The 19,310-nt window shown below is 30.0% G+C and overlaps 3 protein-coding genes across 4 annotated transcripts; 1 reads left to right on the forward strand and 2 right to left on the reverse strand.

Annotated features, from left to right (window-relative positions):
* Window positions 1-236: 236 nt before the first annotated feature.
* LOC106315082 lies at window positions 237-1,630 on the reverse strand. Its single transcript, XM_013752852.1, has 6 exons — window positions 1,524-1,630; window positions 1,305-1,432; window positions 1,135-1,219; window positions 914-1,046; window positions 655-839; window positions 237-580 (listed from the first exon to the last, which is right to left on the reverse strand). The coding sequence occupies exons 1-6, from the start codon at window positions 1,628-1,630 to the stop codon at window positions 370-372; spliced, it is 849 nt and encodes a 282-aa protein (XP_013608306.1). The 3' UTR covers window positions 237-369.
* Window positions 1,631-4,016: 2,386 nt separating this feature from the next.
* On the reverse strand, window positions 4,017-6,019 carry LOC106315701 (ras-related protein RABE1c-like). 2 transcript variants are annotated; one of them, XM_013753504.1, is made up of 9 exons: window positions 5,824-6,019; window positions 5,647-5,724; window positions 5,421-5,493; window positions 5,242-5,324; window positions 4,983-5,048; window positions 4,800-4,897; window positions 4,630-4,692; window positions 4,449-4,541; window positions 4,017-4,329 (listed from the first exon to the last, which is right to left on the reverse strand). In XM_013753504.1, exons 2-9 carry the CDS (start codon window positions 5,717-5,719, stop codon window positions 4,246-4,248), a joined length of 633 nt encoding a protein of 210 aa, XP_013608958.1. In that variant the 5' UTR covers window positions 5,720-5,724; window positions 5,824-6,019; the 3' UTR covers window positions 4,017-4,245. The 2 variants fall into 2 exon arrangements, with proteins under 2 accessions (XP_013608958.1, XP_013608957.1); XM_013753503.1 differs by having other exon boundaries at window positions 5,242-5,342.
* Window positions 6,020-10,633: 4,614 nt separating this feature from the next.
* On the forward strand, window positions 10,634-11,338 carry LOC106316331 (gibberellin-regulated protein 10-like). Its single transcript, XM_013754204.1, has 2 exons — window positions 10,634-10,840; window positions 10,931-11,338. The coding sequence occupies exons 1-2, from the start codon at window positions 10,753-10,755 to the stop codon at window positions 11,119-11,121; spliced, it is 279 nt and encodes a 92-aa protein (XP_013609658.1). The 5' UTR covers window positions 10,634-10,752; the 3' UTR covers window positions 11,122-11,338.
* Window positions 11,339-19,310: the final 7,972 nt, after the last annotated feature.

Raw genomic sequence — 19,310 nt, forward strand, 5'->3', positions numbered from 1 at the left:
CTTTCGTTTTGATAGTGGAGTTGACGACAAACATGTGTTCTCTTCACTTTCCATGCTGACCAAAGAGACCTTGAAAATAATAGAATAAACTTTTAATGAATACACATATAAACATGAATATCTAATTAGGAAGAGTAATGATAATTTGAGTAGACCTGTCCTGAGGAACGGTCAGATAAAGCTCTGTTAGTCAATGTATCATCAGTATTCTCATCATCCGAGTGAGTTATGATCTCATCAGCAGACCATGTTTTCCCAATGTTAAATATATCAGCTCCATAGTCAACATTGTCTTTGCTCACATAGACACCAAATTTGAAAGTTTTTCCAATAAGCTTGTTAATAGCATCAGGCAAGTCTTCAGGATCTTCAACCTAAATAAAAACAAACACCTACTATATTAAAAACGACTATATGTATGTAATATACAACAATTAAATGGATAATTTTACATACCTCTTCTAGAGAACCATCTAAGAGCACTTCAGCACTCACTCCCAAAATTGGTTCAGCAATAGTATCAAGCAGCATCACCTTAGTTTCACCAGTGTCATCCTTTATAAGTAGATGGAGTTTGAACCTTGAAAATTTTAAAATTGGTAAGTTATATGAGTCAGATACATATATCTATACTATTAAGATCAAAAAACATACTGAGGTGCAACATTGGTTACAGACTGATGGCATGAATCACAATACCATAGATGTTTCACAGGAACCACATCCCTTTTGGTAATATCGGTAACCTTTTTGAAGTGGCACTTAACACAACCAAAATAAAACCAAGCCCAGTCTGTGTCAATTGCATAAATTGTGCCCTTAACAATGCAGTTTTCAGTCTACAAAAATAACATTAGTTTTAGAATATAGGTAGATTGTAACAGTATATACCTTAGATATACTAAAAACTTACATCAGTCGCCATAATGATATCCAGAATTGATCTCTCAGGATAAATAGACCATTTATCAGGTTGGCGTTTGCTTCCTTTATGTTTTGCAAGCTCATGACTACCAGTTGTGAGAGCAAGCTCGTTCTTAGGCAACCTGAATAATTAACCATACGGTTAGAGAGATCATGTATATTTAATGAGTAGATATAAAATAGTTGGTATGTGATTAGAATTAAACGTACACTTGTAGATAGTCTTGGACATCAAATCCGGGTGGATTTATTTCGATAGTGGAAGAATCAAAAGCATTTGTAATCTGAACTTGTCCTGCAACAAAGCATAAAAATCTATTAAGTGAATCAAAAGCATACTAAAGTAATTTTTTTTCTTAATCGTTTAGTCAAATATTTACCCTTGTAAACATTGATTTTAGCAAATCTCAGTAAACAGAGAAAATTCTTATTGACTTGAGCAACTTTGTATGCATATAGCATATGTTCAGCAAACTGGCCCCAAAGACAACATGCTATTTGGTGATCCCTGAAATATACATTAGAAGATTAACACATTAAAAAAACACGATTTGATTACATATGAAAAGTATATTTGCAAAAGGTAATCTATAACTTACTCTGTATCTGTCAAAGTAAACTCAAGCTTCTTTGTTTCTTTACCTTGCACATGCACAATCTGGATATCTCCGATATCAATTGGTTGACCAATAACATCTACAAACATATTATTAAAAAATAAGAAGATTATTAATATAAACCGTAGCATATTTGTGAATAAGAAAAGTCTAAAAATTTACCAATCAAAAAATTAGAATCAAGACTTCCGTTCATGATTTCTGTGAAAGATGTTAATGACAGAAAATTATCCTCATCTTTGAGGGTGGAATTGGTGACGTTGGAGTTGCTGAGGATCGACATTTTGTACTTATGACTCGTCGGTCGGTACTTTCCGGCAGCTGCGGTTAGTGAGAAATTCTCAATGAACCTCCATTGTCCAAGCTGAAGTTTCTTAACACGAGCAAAGAAGACTCTCTTGCAGGTACAATGAATCTTAACTCCCTACATTAACATTTGATATAAGGATCAGTTTAGACGCCCATTTTAAACATGTACAGAAATTAACTAATAGATAAACTTACTGTTTTATCTGCGAGAATGAACTGAAGAGAATCTCCACCAGAATAAGATGAATGTTGTGTCCATGAATGCAGGACTTTAACTTCGACCTTCCAAGATGTTTTGTATGGTTTGACATCATTGAGCAAAGTGATAGTCGGGTCTGAGGTAATCATAGTCATATGAGTGTATGTTTTTTTTTTGCGGATGTAGGAGGTATTAGTTGATCGTCCTAGGATTTATAGTGATGTGCTAAACCTTTAGATTTAATGATAGCGTGCTGAAGATTTGATTCGATTTCCATATAGTTAAATTCGATAGGATATTCTGATTACCATATTCTGTTGGAGTTGTTATATGAATTTAAGATCTAAATGATTATGAACGTAGATGGATAGTCGAGTAAAAACGTAGTAGAAAAATAAGGGAGGAAATCTTGTTAGGCAAAAAGAAATATCTATTTTCAATTTCGCAAAATAGCGTTAAAGATATACTATATTAAGTTGTTATTGATTATTGATAACTTGGTGTGCACGTCAAGACAGTTTAGATTTGATGAAAATAGTATATTTAAAATAAAATAAAATACATGTAATTTTGAACTTTTTATGTATTTCGAAAAACCAACTTTGCGAAACTTATATTTTTAAGTTTGGCACACATGAAATTATGTGATTGAAGTTTATATATGATTGAAGTTTATTTAACACATATTGTGTTCATAATGGCAGCTATCTCTAAGCGTAATTCGTTTGTTATACTTATAATAGAGTACATAGTTGGTTTAGTCTAATTGTATATAACACTTGTTCAAGATTTAAATTAAATCCTATGGTTATATTGGTTTACATTTAATAGAGTAGATGCTGGGTTAATAGATGTCGTCGGTTTAATAGGAGATAAAAGCGTGTGATATATCTAATAATAATAATGTAATTAACTTGTTATGGTCCATAAATTAAGTAGCTTCCTAGCAAACTTCAAACATGCCAAAACTTAAATGAGAACTTTTATGGTAGATAAATTTAGGACTCTATTTTAATAGAGTAGATGTTAGTATAATTTGCTAATTATATTTTGAGAGTTTCAAGTTATGTCCCTAACAACGATGTTGATGCTCTAACGCAGCATAGAGTGGTCATTCTCACTTGGAAGAGTCACCTCTGACATCAAACAGAAAGTACTAGTTTGGGCCGACAACTCTTAGAGAGACGAACGGTCAAGATTAGACGTCACACCACACGCGTAAGATAAGTTTCGTGGCAACCGTAACATCAGATCATGTGACTTTTGCCATAAGGCATCTTGGTGTTATAATTTTTTCGTCATCTCCAACAATGACACTAAATGTAATATTATATATTATTTGATATTTTCAATTTTTAAAATTTTAAGTTTTTATTATTTATAATTGATGAATAATTATTTAGTCACATTTAGATTATTATATATATTTTATTATTTATAAATGATAAATAATAATAGTCATTTAGTGATTTATTTTGAAAATAAAAATAAAAAAAATAAAAAAAATTTAATTATGTGAAGATAAGTTAAAAATACAAATAGCATAATATATTTATTTTTAATTACAAATCTGATAACAATAAAACTATATTATTAAATGAAACATAATAAAATATGTATTTTTAAAAATTTGGTGTGAAAAATAGTGTTACACCAAATTTGGTGGGATAGTGCCAAATTTGGTGTTTTGTTAGAGATAATATTACACCAAATTTGGTGTTTTGATGGACAGGTCAGCATTATTTGTGTTCGTACATTGATTCATTGTTGGAGATGGCCTTAAAACACAACACAAACAAAAACTGAAGCAATCATCAATATTCTGAAAACCAAGATTTTTTCATAGTCTGGGTTTGTAATTGCATTGAAACATTTCTAAAATTCAGGAGCTTCGAGGTGTCATCAATGGATCTGGTTCTCTGTGGTTCTCAAGAAGGGAAAAAGCTTTAAGAAGATGATGTAACAGCGAAAGCAAAAGACAATAACGAGATTTGAGTTTTAACAATTTTGCCATAGAATCAACTTCAGAGATCGAATCTATCTGAGAACGAACGAACGATTTCTTCAAGATTCTATTACCATCATAAACAAGCTAAGAATGCCAACTTAAACCCAAATCATCAAAGTAAAAAGAACTACAAAAGCACCCAAGATCAATCTGTTTTTCTTTTTCACCTTCAGAAATTTTGGGACTTTTTAAGTTCCACAGCATGCAGACTTTTGCGTAGCCTGACCAGCTCCAGCTGCCTGGTCTGTTTGGCCGATCTTAATCGTCGAAGGCTGCAATGAATTATGGAGTTGTGAAAAACAGAAACAAGGTCTTAAACTGCTTTTGCACACGAAAATGAGAAGTGAAAGAAAAGCAGAAGGAAGGAGAATGTAACAAGTAATTTAATAACCTCTGCCCTGGAGTCGGTATCTGAGAGTCTCTGCTTAATGTCCTTTGCTATCGAGAAGAAAACTTCTTCGACATTTAGATTTGTTTTGGCACTCTGTCATGTGAAATGGCCTATTAGCTAGCTATTGTAAGCAAACAAATACGACCAATGAGTTGTTCTCATGAGACAATGTTTGGCTTACTGTTTCAAAGAACTTGATCCCATATTCATCAGCAAGTGCTTGACCCTTTGCTTTTGGTACAGCCTGAAAAAAAAAAAGAATCACCAAACACGCTATCAATCTGATTAGTCCTCGTGAATCAGGCAGTTGAAAATCAATGTGAATTTAAACTCGCTTGTAATGTACCGTACCCTCTTGCTCTCGTCCATATCGGCCTTGTTGCCTACCAAGATCTTGTTGACATTATCCGAAGCGTGCTGTTCAATGTTACGAATCCAGTTCCTAATGTCTGCAATAAGGTAAAGAAAACAGGTCCAGAACAAAGCAGAAATGTAAAAATCAAAGATGTTAGTTGTAGACATAAGAAAGTTTACTGTTGAAGGATGACTCGTCAGTGACATCATACACCAGCAAAATGCCCATTGCCCCTCGGTAATAAGCTGCAAAAGCATAAAAGAGGACGTCAACAAAAGAGGCCTATCAGGTTTCACCAGCATCAGCCATAACGTTAAGTAAACTGCACAAAATATACAAACATGTCCTTTAACTCTTAATCCTCTGTAATTCAATTCCCAGTGGAGTTAAAGACAGTATTAGAGCAAAGTAGATCATATGAAAAGGTCTGTGACTCACCAGTGGTGATGGTTCGAAAACGTTCTTGACCAGCAGTATCCCAAATCTGGAGCTTGATGCGTTTGCCATCAAGCTCAATAGTTCTTATCTTAAAATCAATCCTGCATCAGAAGAAGCAAATGAGATAAACACATCACAGCCACTCTGATCACTTAAAACATGGTAGAAGGAACACAAACCCAATGGTGGTGATGAAGCTAGTGGTGAAAGAGCCATCAGAGAACCTCAAAAGCAAACAACTTTTACCAACACCTGCAACAATGAAGCCGCATTGAAACCTTTAATCTACAGAGATCTAAACACACAGAACGATCCTTAAACAAGTTTTCGGAGATGCTTCAACGACTGAGATCGAGATTTTGCAATTGAAAATGAATTTGATTCCCGGCGAATTCGAATACGTACCGCTGTCACCGATAAGGAGAAGCTTGATGAGGTAATCGTAATCAGCTCTAGCCCTAGCAGGTGGTGCCGCCATCGAATCTAAAAATGAGGAAAAAAAAAACTCAGACGTCCGATCAAATTGATTCGGAGATCGGAAATCAAAAGAAACTAAGAGTAGATCGCGACGAATGCTTTTACCAGATCAAATGATGCAGATGAGAGAGGCCGTCGTTATAGTGATGAGCAGAGAGAAGAACGAGAAAGAGAGAGCGATGGAAATGGCGGACGGCTAAAGTACGCCTCCCCGGATTTTTAATTTGTCTTTTGCTTTCGCCTGCTTGTTTGTTAATATACGCCCTTCTTCTTCGCGTGCACGATATTACATCCGGCGTAATTTAGAACTCCAAACCGCCGCGAAGAGAGGCCCAGAAAGTATGAAGCCTTATGGGCCTCTTTCGATTTACGAATTGCAGAGCCAACCTAAATTAGACACGTGGCATGATTCTTGGTGAATCCATCAAGGAATGTTTTTGTTCCAGAAGAAGAAAAAAAATTCCACCAAGGAAAGAGAGTCTTGTTACAAGTGCTGCAAACGATAAGAAATCAGATGCAACTTGGGTTAAGTGGAGATATGCTTATAAGCTACTCTTAGCCAGCAAATCCCACTACAAAGATCTCTAGAACAACAATGATATGCTGGGACAAAAAGAACTGAAAATTTACGGTGGATTTTGTGACTGTCAAATACTCCTTTCGTTTCAGAAATATAAATATTCTAGAGAAAAAAATTGTTTCAAAAAAATACATATTTTATATTTTTAATGCAAATTTTGTCAACTAATAGTGAAAAATTGTTAAGTTCATGAACATTAATTGCATTTTTTAAAGTCTTATTGGTTTAAAAACATAAAAAAATATAAAATTACAAAAAAAACAAAGCATTTATAACTAAATTTTAATATGTTTTATTAAAAAAAATAAAAATTCTAAAATATTTTGAAACATAGTGAATACTTTTTACTAAATTTTCAGTAAATTAAATATATCCGGACATGACACACACACACATGTATGTGATTTGTTAGAGAGGCCATCTAAATAATAAAGTGAAGAAAAACGACTTATACTTCTTAAACAATTGAAAATATAAGATGGATGAGAGTTTTATAAGGAACAAATAGATAAAAACATAAATATAGTAATCTTAATATGTATACTTTTTTTTTCATCTATTATTATTATTAATCGGTCTAAATCCAACAAAAGTCCACACACAATATATATAAAACCCAAAAGGACAAAACTAAAAGAACCCACTTGGATCTTAACCCAATAGCCAAACCGCTCTGCACTGCATATCACCACGCGCCATAAGCCCAACAGTGTACAAACCCAAACCCACGAGACTCCACTCGATCCACGTGTCAAAATATTAGCATGCCCAGTCCACATGTTGAATTCCTAACCGACAAAGAAACACGTGTTTCTCAACACCTCCACGTCACTGCCGCTTCGAGAAACACCGCCAGATAAACTCAACGGTGTTTCACTGTAACCACCAGAACAGAAACCACACTGCGAATCCTTCCTCGCCTGATCACTTTTCCATGGAGAGCTTCATCGAACAATCGAGATCTCATCCGGGAAAACACCAAACCACCAACCACGCATACACCTTCCTTGCTTAAACCTCGTCCATCGGAGATCATCAAATCGACCTAATCGAGATCTCATCCAAGATACCGGAGATTCAAGAGGCTAAAGGAATCCATAAATCGTATCACTTAAGAGAACTAGCCTTGCTCGTTTTCAAAGAAAAACCCGAAGAGCTTTAGCCGAAAGTCAGCGACTCAGAGCTTAGAAAGCCTCTACCCTCGAGGTCATAAGCCGGCGACAACAGAGTTGTAGAAGCCGGCGACAACAGAGTTGTAGAAGCCTCCACATCCCAGAGTCAAAATTCGGTCATATAAACCGAACCAGAAGGAAGACAATGGACTCTCTCCCTCTTAGAAGACATGCATGAAAGAAAAGAGAAAGAAAAAAAAACAAGTCGGACCGACGGTGGCTGTGGAAGCCCACCACGTCGGCCGGAAATACTATTCACACCGGAGGGGGGCTAAAGAGAAGACATAGCTTTTGTAGAGAGAGAGTTATACAAATTTGTATACAATTATGTAAGCATGCACACAAAAGATATTGCTAAAGAATTTAAGTAACGAGAGAACCATTTTACCAAAAAAAAAATATATATATATATAATGAAGTTGAATCCATCACTTTTGTCGGCCTAGCGGACAAGAATCACTACAAGAAAAAGGTTTTTTTTAGCGGACGAAAAACCGATACGATAGCGGTTTATGAAACGATGTATCATCCCCGTCATAGTAGATCATGCATATTAGATAGCGGTTTTTCGCGTTGTTATCTTATTGTCATATATTATAGTGTTTTTTTTATGCAATTAAACATTCTTTAATAGCGTATCTTTTTGTTATTATTTATATTAAAATTATTTATTTTATAATTATTTTTTAGTTTATTATTTAAAACACATAATTAAAATTTAAAATTAATTCATATATTATAAATTTCTTTATTATTTTAATTGATCTATAATAAAATTGGTTTACAAAAGAAAATCTAATTAAATAATAAACCAAAAACTAAACTAAGCTTTAACCTAATTACTAACTAAACGCCACCGCACCACCACCACCTTCGTTGTCTTCTTCATCTTCCGATCCTCACCCGCCGCACCACCACCTCTTCGTCTTCGTCGTTGCATCCAGCCATGACCTCCTCCTCCATTCATCGTCGCCGTCCCCCTCTTCCATTCACCGTCGTCGTCCTCCTCCATTCGCTTTTTTTGACTAAGCCCTCGCATCTCTGTCTTCTCTCCATCTCCGCCTCTCTTCTTCTTCTTCGTGCTCGGTTCCACCTCCACCACCACCGCTAGCTTCCTCTGCCATCTCCGCACCACAGCTTCTTCAGATCCGGCATCGGTGAAGAGAAGACAGGCTCGGTCGCAAGACGTTGTTTAGTTCGTCAACTTCCTTTCTCTACAGAAGAAACCAACACACAACCACAATTAGAAAGTAAAACTGATGAGAAACACATGAACTTTATCAATCTGTTAAAACCAAAAAAAATAAAGGATTGACAGAAGCAAGATATTGTCGTAAGGAGAAGATAGAAGAGAGATTGACAATCTTTAGAAAGAGAAGACGAAAGATCTAAAAAAGAAAAGGAACAGATCTGGACGGTCAGATTTAATCTCATCTAACGGATGAAAAAATAATCCATGTACTTAAAGTTTTGGCCAATAAGAACTCTTCGATGTTGTTGCACAAAAAAAAAGAACTTTTCTTTATTTTTTTACGAGGACTCTTGTTGTTTTGGTTATTAACTTATTATACATGTATTTTTATATTTTACATTTTAATACATATGAATTATATTTAAAGTTGAAACATATTTTAATTATGTTTCAACTTTCTAAATTTTAATTATGCTTATATGCTTGTACTTATGATTAAATTTATTTAACTAAAATTTAAAAATTATATCTTAGTGTTTATGTTTATGAGTTTAAAGTTTGGAGTATGAAGTTTATGATTTAGACTTAAAGATTTTGGGCTAAAGTTTTAAAATAGTAGATTTAAAGATTACACTTAATATTTGTGGTTAAACTTTAAATTTAGATTTGAAGTTTAAATATTAGTAGATGTATGGTTTATGTTTGAAGTTAGAGTTTAGGGTATAGAGTTTGATTGGAGATTTAAGGTTTGTGGTTTGAAAGTTATATATCAAGATTAAAAAAAAAAATTGAGTTTATGATTAAGATTTGAAGTTACAGTATGAGAATATTAGAGTTTTAAGTTGTGTTTAGAGTTTAGGGATTAAAAACTTGTTTAGGATTTGGTGATTCAAAAAGCTAAAAATAGCATTTCATTTTGTTTTGCTATTAAACATACGCTATCATAGCGTTTCCGAATATACCACTCTTTCATAGTGTTTCCAAATATACAAACGCTATCTAAAATTAAGGGGTATGTCAACCAAAAAACGTTATACTCTGCTGCTATCAAAACTTTTTTTTTTTGTAGTGAATCATATAAGGACGAGATATAATGAAGTGTCACTTCATAAATATAGTGCTAAGTCGGTGGTCTATCAGTTTCGTTTTAACTGATCATGAATTCGTGATCTTATAATAGGATTCTCATGTAGTGTTTTCGTTTTGGTTGACATCCTAAAGTGTGAGATAACTCAGATAAGTATAGATGCACTACGTTAAAGACAACCAATACATTCTTCTGGAGTGTTTATCTTCCCACTTTTCTATATATTTTTGATAAAATATTGAATATAACAATGTTAGTAGAATTGAGAGTTCTCTGGAAGTTCCACTGCCTTTAGGTTCCGATTACGTGTGCCACTCTTGCTATAGCTTTAACGCTGTGGTCGCTCAACGCGAACGACATTGTGCCTTCGTATCTCTCATTTAAGAAAGATAATAATCATTTGATGTGCATACACGTATCTAATTTCTAATTTCATTGTTCGCAAAAAAAAAAAAACGTATCTAATTTCATTATAACGACAGTAATATTGTGTAACACATTTAGAAAACGGCACGCAACAAGGAAAATAATAGACTCTTCAGACCAAATTTATTAATTATTACTTGGGATAGCATCGGAGTATTAGTTTTAATAAGATCCCACATGCTAACAATTTATGGGAATCTCAATATACGAAGAATTATAACTTAAGAGTTATAAACTTTTAAAATTGTATTTAAAATATGTTTTAACAATAGTGTCCAAAATATTTAAACCTTTAAGAATGTTAAAATGTGATATAATGTCAATCTAAATTATAATATACATAGTTTATAGTTGTTTATTAAATACACAATAGATAACAAACATTTCACCTACCATAATATTTTTCACTATAAATAACTTCTTTTTGTAGCCTCACTTCGCTCATTCCAAACAATCAATTCATTTGCATTGTGTGCAAGCTTTCAGTTTTGTTTCTTCACCTTCCCAAACTCTTCTCAAAGTTGCAAACCTTTATCGAAGCAAATTATTTTAAAAAGAAGAATCAACCTCCCTAAGAATGAAGATGAAGTTGGCTGTCGTTCAATTTTTCATTATCTCTCTTCTCCTCTCATCTTCTTTGTTTATGCTTTCAAACGCAGATTCATGTAAGTATACATAATTCATTTCATTATTTAGATAAATATTTATTTGAATCTCACTGTCTAGATTTATATTTGGAATGATACATGAACTAGCACCATGCAATGGAAAATGCAATGCGAGATGTTCAAAGGCCGGAAGACAAGATCGGTGTCTCAAGTATTGCAATATATGTTGCGAGAAGTGTGATGATCATTGTGTTCCTTCAGGCACATATGGAAACAAAGATGAGTGTCCTTGTTACCGCGATACGAAGAACTCCAATGGCAAACCCAAATGTCCTTGAACATGACTTGAAGATCATCCTCTCATAGACATCATATCTTTATATACACACAAATATTTACAATTGTTGTTGACACATGAAATAATGAGTTTGATATATTCCTATGTATGAAAAATGTGTAAGCTCCTGACAATAAACGAAATAATTATAATTAGTTATATACTAAAGGTGAAGTTTGTGTATGTATATATGTATGAAGTATACATAGTAGGTTAATGAAAACAATATATTGTAGCAAAAGTTCATTACCATGACAAGATCAGATTAAAGTGATCATTGTTTTGCTAGTTTTCAGATTTTGCTTTTTGCTTTTTGCTTTTTAGATTTTGGTTTTTAGTTTTTGGTTTTTGTTTTTGTAGTGGATTTTAGTTTTTTGAAAAAAAAACATGAATGGTTGTTTTAGATTTTAGTTTTTGGTTTTTATTTTTTTTAAATTAATAAAATGAAAAATATTAATAATAGTAAAATGTTTATTCTGTAAAAATAAAAAATAGATGACAAAAAAGAAATGTTATTATCAACAATTAACATGTGTTGATTAGTTAAAAAAAACATACGTAAGTTGGATCATGAATTTTTTATTTGTATTAAAAATAATTGTAGTTTTTTAAACAACAAAACTAAAAAATATTGGATTTTGGTTTTTGATTTTAGATTTTTTATTTTTTTATTTCGAAATTTTAAATTTTGTTTATTAGATTTTATTTTTCTAAATTTTGATTAATGTTTTCTTTTATTTTTTCTGCTATTTTTAAAATGTTTTAACTTATAAATTGATTTTTAAAAACAAACTTAAATTACTAAAAGAATATATCACAAATTTTCAATAAATAATATATATTATTAACAAAACATGTAAACTTTACATAAAAGTAAAATTTAAATAATTAATTTTATTTTATTCACAAGTTTTAGAAATGTTCTTATTAGAAATTTATTTTTGTATTATATATATCAAACAAATGTTTTTTACTGAATCTTATTTGTTTATAGTAGTTATTGTTTTATTTGTGTTCCTGTCTTAGTGCATTAATATAGCAAAAATTTAATTAGAAAGGAAACAATTGAAAAACTGTAGTTAAATTTAAAAAAAAAAATCATAAAATTTTGGATTTTGGTTTTTTGTTTGTAAAAGACAGTTATTTGAAAGAAAGAAAACTAGTTTCCCTAGATTATAAGAAATCTATTACTCTAAAAGTTTGATTGTCTAAAAATGGTTTTAAAAAAAAAACACAAGCCAAAAACTAATTCAAAAACTGCAAACAATTAAAGGTATTCACGAACCATCGAAACAGGATGGTGGAGAAGTTTGCTTTACTATGGTCTTGAGTCTGGATGTAACACGTTTGCAATATGGCGTGACATGTAAGTCAATTGCAATATATATATTATTTATCAGTCACAACAACACACCACAGCTAGATGATGGCAAACATTAACAAAATGACACAAGTCTCAGGAAGTGAAGATAAAATGTCTTAGATATATAACTGGCTCAAGAAAAGAAAGTTTTTCATTGAAAATTAATGCCTACTTTGAAAGTCTTCAGTAACTTTTGAGCAAACCCCAAAACAAACAAAATTATCTAAGAAAACAAGAAGAGAAACGTCTACTACCCTCTTAGCTCTGAGCTCAATCGAATTCATCATCTCACCATAAGGAGAAGCAGAAGTATTGACAGGGAAAAGAAGATTCTCGTGAAGTTGTTGCCTTTTCAGTAAAAGAAACCAAGAACTTTGCCACCAATATTATTTCTATTCTAATCGTTTTTTCTTCTTTGTATTCTAGTATTATGATTTTATTCTGGTTGTTTTACTCTAAGTTTTCGGGGATTTTCATTTTCCGTCAGTTTTTATAATAAGAGATATATTTGTTTTGTTCCAATTTTTATTGTAATGGTTATCGCAGACTATTCGACGGATTCTAGAGTATTTTTGTGGAAGTGATCTCTTTTAATCAAAAAAAATATATTTTTTTTTTGAAAAACTTTTATCGTGTAGGTAATAAACGTATTATTTGAGCCCGTTGTAATATCGGAAAACACTTTAATTGTTAAAAACGTGAAACAAGATCATTTTAATATTAATGTATTGTCATCATCCAACCCACTTTTGGTGTGAACTTCATCATTGATTTTTTCTGCAACATATTTGTCAGATCATATTTTTTATGGGTTAGATTGTTTTATCAAAAGCTTGCTTCGTTTTTTGATGTGATATATCATATAACATCTCCTTATTATTAAAAGGAAAGCAAATAAAAAGAAAAACCTTAAAAGGTATTATATTTACATTGGTGTCATTACGGTGACGTATCGCACACACATGCTTTTTCAAACTGCTTTTGAAAAAACTCACGTCCAGCTTAGTTATTTACCATTATTGTAATTGGACTGACCCCGACATTTAATTGCATGTTCCTTATATATATAATGTATAAAACATGGTTTTCTGGTAAATGCTTCATGCTGGCATACATTAGTTTCGGACACAGCATATCCCATCTCATATTGGTTATATAAACTGTAAATTAATTAATTTGTGAAACTATATTTACAAAAACTTGAACGATATGGATGATTTATACATTCCTCTATTATTACAAAGTTGCTTTACCCGGAAAAAAAATTGGTCATTTTTCTATGGGACAATATGTAATGTAAGTATGTTAATATATTGTCACGTAGTTACTAATAAAAAGCCATGATTTCCATAGTATTTTGACCAATCTAAATGTTTATAATTTGATATATAACACATACATTAAAATGTTAGTCAAATTCGAAAAAATTATAATCTCAACGAAATATTTAATTGAAATTATACTTTGTATGATCAAGGTAAAATATATAATTTATTTTCTATAATTCATAATCGGAGATTTCATCTTTATGATCTTACCTATTATGTAGTCAATCTATGATAAAAAAAATTAGGGATATTTATGTGTTATCTTTATCTCTACTCAAATTTTGCTCTTCATTTTAGTCAATATCATATTGTATATGGAAATACTTGATTATCATGATTAACGGTATGCATTTAGTACTGCTTACGTGATTACTAATACATTTTCAATCCCATACAAAAAACGGAATCTTTGACTTTCAATTTGAATATAGTCCTAAAATAGTTTTATTCGGTATTTATTAATTTCCAAAAATTTCAATATTTTGATATACCTCAACTGCGGATTGCCAATTTGTTTGATTGTGCGTATATTAGAACTTATATTAGATATATCAATCGCATTTATTACTGAATAAGTTGGAACTTATATAAATACTGAAGAAGATACTTTTTCAACCCTATCATCTTTTCTGTATTCATTTTTCTACAAGTTTCTTTTCCCCTTCGATTCCATCAAAAATGACAGGCTTAGATTTGTTAGCGATTTGAAGCCTTTCAAGTCAATGTGAAAAATTAGTGTTAAGGTGATTCGTCTGTGGAAGCAGTATTATGGTGTTCTGGGAGAAACAATGGAAATGGTGTTAGCTGATTCTAGAGTGAGTCTGTTGTTATTTGTCTAAGCCTTCATCTAATAACTAATTAATATATATATTTGATTATATCGTTCAAGTTTCCTTATGTTTTTACTTTATCTTTCAGGGTGATTTGATCCATGGTACTGTGAAGAAAGAATCGGTCGGCCAGTTCGAAACTTTAATCAGTCAAGGTGAATCGAAGTTGATGGTGAATTTCACCGTCACACACTCAGGTGGCTCCTTTTACACCACAAAGCACCCTTACCAAATTGTGTTCCTTCCCACAATTCAAATTGAAAGTTTTTTTTTTCTTTTTTAACAACTATGTTCTTCTTTTTTGAGACAAGTTATTTTCGTGGTCATTATTTCTCTTTCACGCAAATTGAAATTTTTTTTTGAAGAAAAGTTCTTTTTCTTTTTGGTTTTAGACAAGTGTGAAATAAAGCCCAACAAAATAAAGTTATCCTATAAACCTAAGGTCCACCAAATAGAAACTAACAAGTTTAAGAATTAAGGTATATGAAATAAAGTCCACTATATTAAGTGCTTCCATTATATTTCAATTTTATTAAATATATACTTTTCAATTCTATATACCTCACCTTATATTATCCTCACCATGTAAAATACAATTTAATAATTTTAATATATCATTTTTACATTTATCTCATTCCGCGCAGGACGCGGATCTTATCCTAGTATTATGATGTTGTAATTGACATCTCTATAATATTATTTCAGAAGTCAGTTTCCTATGTGTCACTCTCACGTTAACTTTCACGATGGTTGATTACACTGATACCCTTAATGAATTAATTTACATTTAAAATACTATTATTTTTTTATTTTTTTAGTTTCCTTTTAAAAAATTTCTGAAAAATGTACACATATAATAAAAAATTAATTTTTATAAAGTTAAAAAAAAAATTAAAAACGAAAATATATGTATATATTATATTATTTCATAAAAAAAGGAAAGTTCACAAAATAGTAATATTACATTTAAAAAATATTTTTAAATAACATAAAATATTATTTTGAAGTAATAAAATAATTTCTTTATATATGTATTTTCTTAGATGAAAATTATAAATTTCTATATAATGTGATTTCATTAAAAACAATTTATTTCTTTTAAAACATAATTTTAAAAATACAAAAAAAATTCAAAGTAATAAAAATATTTTTATATATCTATATATTTTCTTAGATGATTACATAAAATAATTAAATAACATAAACTTATATATGTTTAATTGTCTAAAAATAGTTTTTAATTAGTAATATTGAAATGTTTTATTTATTTTTCATATATTTAGCTGACTATAATATTTTTCAATTACAGAAAAAAATATCGATAAATTATATTTTACTTATATAATATTATTTTTAAATACAATCACAATTTTTTTTACTGCTTATTTTTAAGAGATATTAAAAAAAACATTGTTCGATCAAATATTTACAAAATAGTTTAATGAGGTAGATATATTATATTTTATCATTATTAAAGTTATTTTTTTCTTAATATTAAATTTGCTTTTAAATTTTATGTTTTTATGTTTGTGGAACTTAATAGAACCATAATCAAAATACCAAAGCCAATCTGAATTCTCATTTTTAAGATTGTTTAAAATAAATTTTAGTTTCAATTCAATAAATCAAAGATATAAAGTTATTTATAATTTATAAAATATTTTAATTATTGTAAATATTGATATGTATTCATGAGCTTTCAAAATGTATCAGCTTCTTAAACATGTAACTTCCTATTGATCATCGCTTCTAATATTTTTTAAAAAAATATCAACATATAATTTGATAAATATTATGAAAATACATGCACATTTGACTTAATTGTAATAAAAATAATTATACTTCATTTTGAATTTGAAAGAATATATAATTCTATATCTAAAATCATAGATTTAATTACGATAAGAATATATAATTTTATGAGAATAGTAATTTATTTTATAAATATAAATCATATGACAACTCAAAACATATTAAAATAAAAATAAAATATTAACCAACTGTTACAATTTAGTTCTTTTGTTAAATTTATATATATGCACGAGAATATTATCGTTTCGTTATATTAATTTATTTAATTTGGAATAAGACACTTTAGTTTATTTTTTTATTTTATTCTAATCACAATATATCTTAAGTTATACATAATCTTCATATAATATATTTACATATCTAAGACAACAACCACCTAAATGTAAATAAGAAATTAACCAAAATTTTAATATATAGAATAAAAAATATTACAGTTGAATTCATAGATGCAATCCAATTTACCCAAATGATAACTAAATCGACTGGAAAAACAACAAAACTAATTAAATATATCATATATAAAATCATATGTATAATTAAAGTAATATAATATTATTAATATAAATGATGCATATAAATTATAAATTAATTTAAAATTAAAAGTAAGTAGCAATCATCTATTATAATATATTTACTAGATTTTGATCCGCGCTTTGAAAGCGCGAGATCGTTTCTTTTTAAAATTTCATTTAAATTAATAAATATTTGTCTAATCTATATTTTAATAGATTTTATATTTGTTTATAGTCAAATTTTATAATATTGTCTTCTTTATTTTTTAATTATTATTATAATAAAAATGTTTGTTTGTGTACTAATTAATTAGTTAAAAGATTTTAAAATGGTAAAATTCTACTCAATAAATTTAATCATATTGTGATTATATATTTGCTAAGGTTATTTATTTATAATTTTAACTTATTAAATAAATATTATATGAAAAATGTAATAGACATTAAATTTTTCATTCTACATATTTTTAATTAATGCATAAATTTTAAATTATAATAGCACAAATATTTAATAATAATTATTTATTTAAATTGGTTTATAGTTGGTTTTAAAAGAAAACACTGTTGGGCTTCGTTTTGGTTAGAATTTGTTTTGTTTAAAAGATTAAGGTTTAACTTGCCAATACTTATGGTAACATAATATTTTTTATGAAAATAGTTTTTTAGTAAATTTCCAGTAACAGAATATCTTTTATGAGTAACTATTTACCAAGAAATAAAATATAAGCATCAATTTTGTTACAGTGTTAAATATCTAACTAATGTGTTTTTTGGATACACTGGTGCACAATTTTAAAAAATATACACTTGTTATAATCATTCGAGAACAACCAAAAACAAAAGAAGTAATTGGAGCCTTTTAAAATAATTTTCTTACAGAATATTGTCTTAAAATTTAACTTTATTCAATGAAGATAACTGTATCGACCAATATGTTTAATAAATATTCAATAGATATGTAATAGGGTGTATTTTTTTTTTTAATGCATGATTCTAAAAAGTGAAAACCAAACTCAAACATAGTTATTAAATAACCGAGTCTTAAAAATTCTTGAATCATTTCCTTACTTTCAATGTATGTCCTCTTGCATGTTGCATGAATTTTTTGCCCCTAAAACATGTTACATATAAATTTAAAATATTAGTAGCTAATCCCAAAATGTTAAATAAGACATAATCGGCTGATAAATACAGAGAAAAACGCTTACAGTCTCATCAGCTAAGACGAATTCCATGGTCTCCACGGATTGAATGTATTGTTTCCAAGTGTGTAGAACCTTTACATGAACCAACCAAGTGTTTTTCCATAGTTTCAAGTCGCCGAAGACGACCGATTGTTCATTAGGACCTTTCGATGCTTGGATTTACATCTTAGTAGCCATTGGTTTGGTTTTTGGTTTGTTCTAAGGTGTGGGTTTGAATAGGAAACTGGTGCTGCGTATTTATAATATTGATCGGATTTAAAGCTAAGTGCTTAGGTTTTAGGAAAAACTTGGGGAGAAAGTTGGGGGATTTTCTCTTTAAAATCGAATATCTATATATTTGAAGATTAGGTTTTGGAAAATTCAGTGACCATGTCAAACAGAATATATTCTCTGTGTGTTCCTCAAATTGGGGGATCTTCTCTTTATTTGATTTGAATCCAAAAATCTATGAGTACGAAATGGGCTTAAAAAACGACGAAATGGGCTTAAAAACGAAAATGTAAGTAGCAAATGTGTTGAGCTTTTATTTTGCGAAAACATTAAAAAAAAATTGAAAAAGTTTATGGATTGTTTTGTAATTAATAGGAAAAGCCAGGGGCAAAATCCTAAGAAGGATTCTGCTTTAATAGTATAGATTTTAGAAATATTTATAACCGTGCATGAGCACGGAAAAATCACCTAGTATAGTTTAAAAAATTTAGACGAAAAAAATTTACTTGGTTAGTCTCCAAGTATTAATTTTAATAAAAGTTTCCGCCTCCTTTTTCCATTAAAAACATACCCTTAACTGTCAACAATATATGGAAACTTTAGATATTTAAATGATATTTACTAAGTTAACAATCTAAATATAACTCAGACATCGTTTATGTACCAAGGACGGCGAACCAAAAAGCGGACAGCTTAGCACGTAGTGCCCGGCATCAACCGTCTTTCGTCGTACACATGGATGCAGAGTTTCCAAGTTAGTTCACAGAGTCAATATGAGTCTGTGCATTGTTTGCTGTCAAAAAAAAAAAAAAAGTATCCAAATATTGGTCAAACATTTCACCTACGCTGATATTTTTTCACTATAAATAACTCCATTTTGTAGCCTCATTTCGCTCATTCCAAACAATCAGGTTCATTTGCATTGTGTGC

Source organism: Brassica oleracea, chromosome C9 (genome assembly GCF_000695525.1).
Source record: "Brassica oleracea var. oleracea cultivar TO1000 chromosome C9, BOL, whole genome shotgun sequence".
Taxonomy (NCBI): domain Eukaryota; kingdom Viridiplantae; phylum Streptophyta; class Magnoliopsida; order Brassicales; family Brassicaceae; genus Brassica; species Brassica oleracea.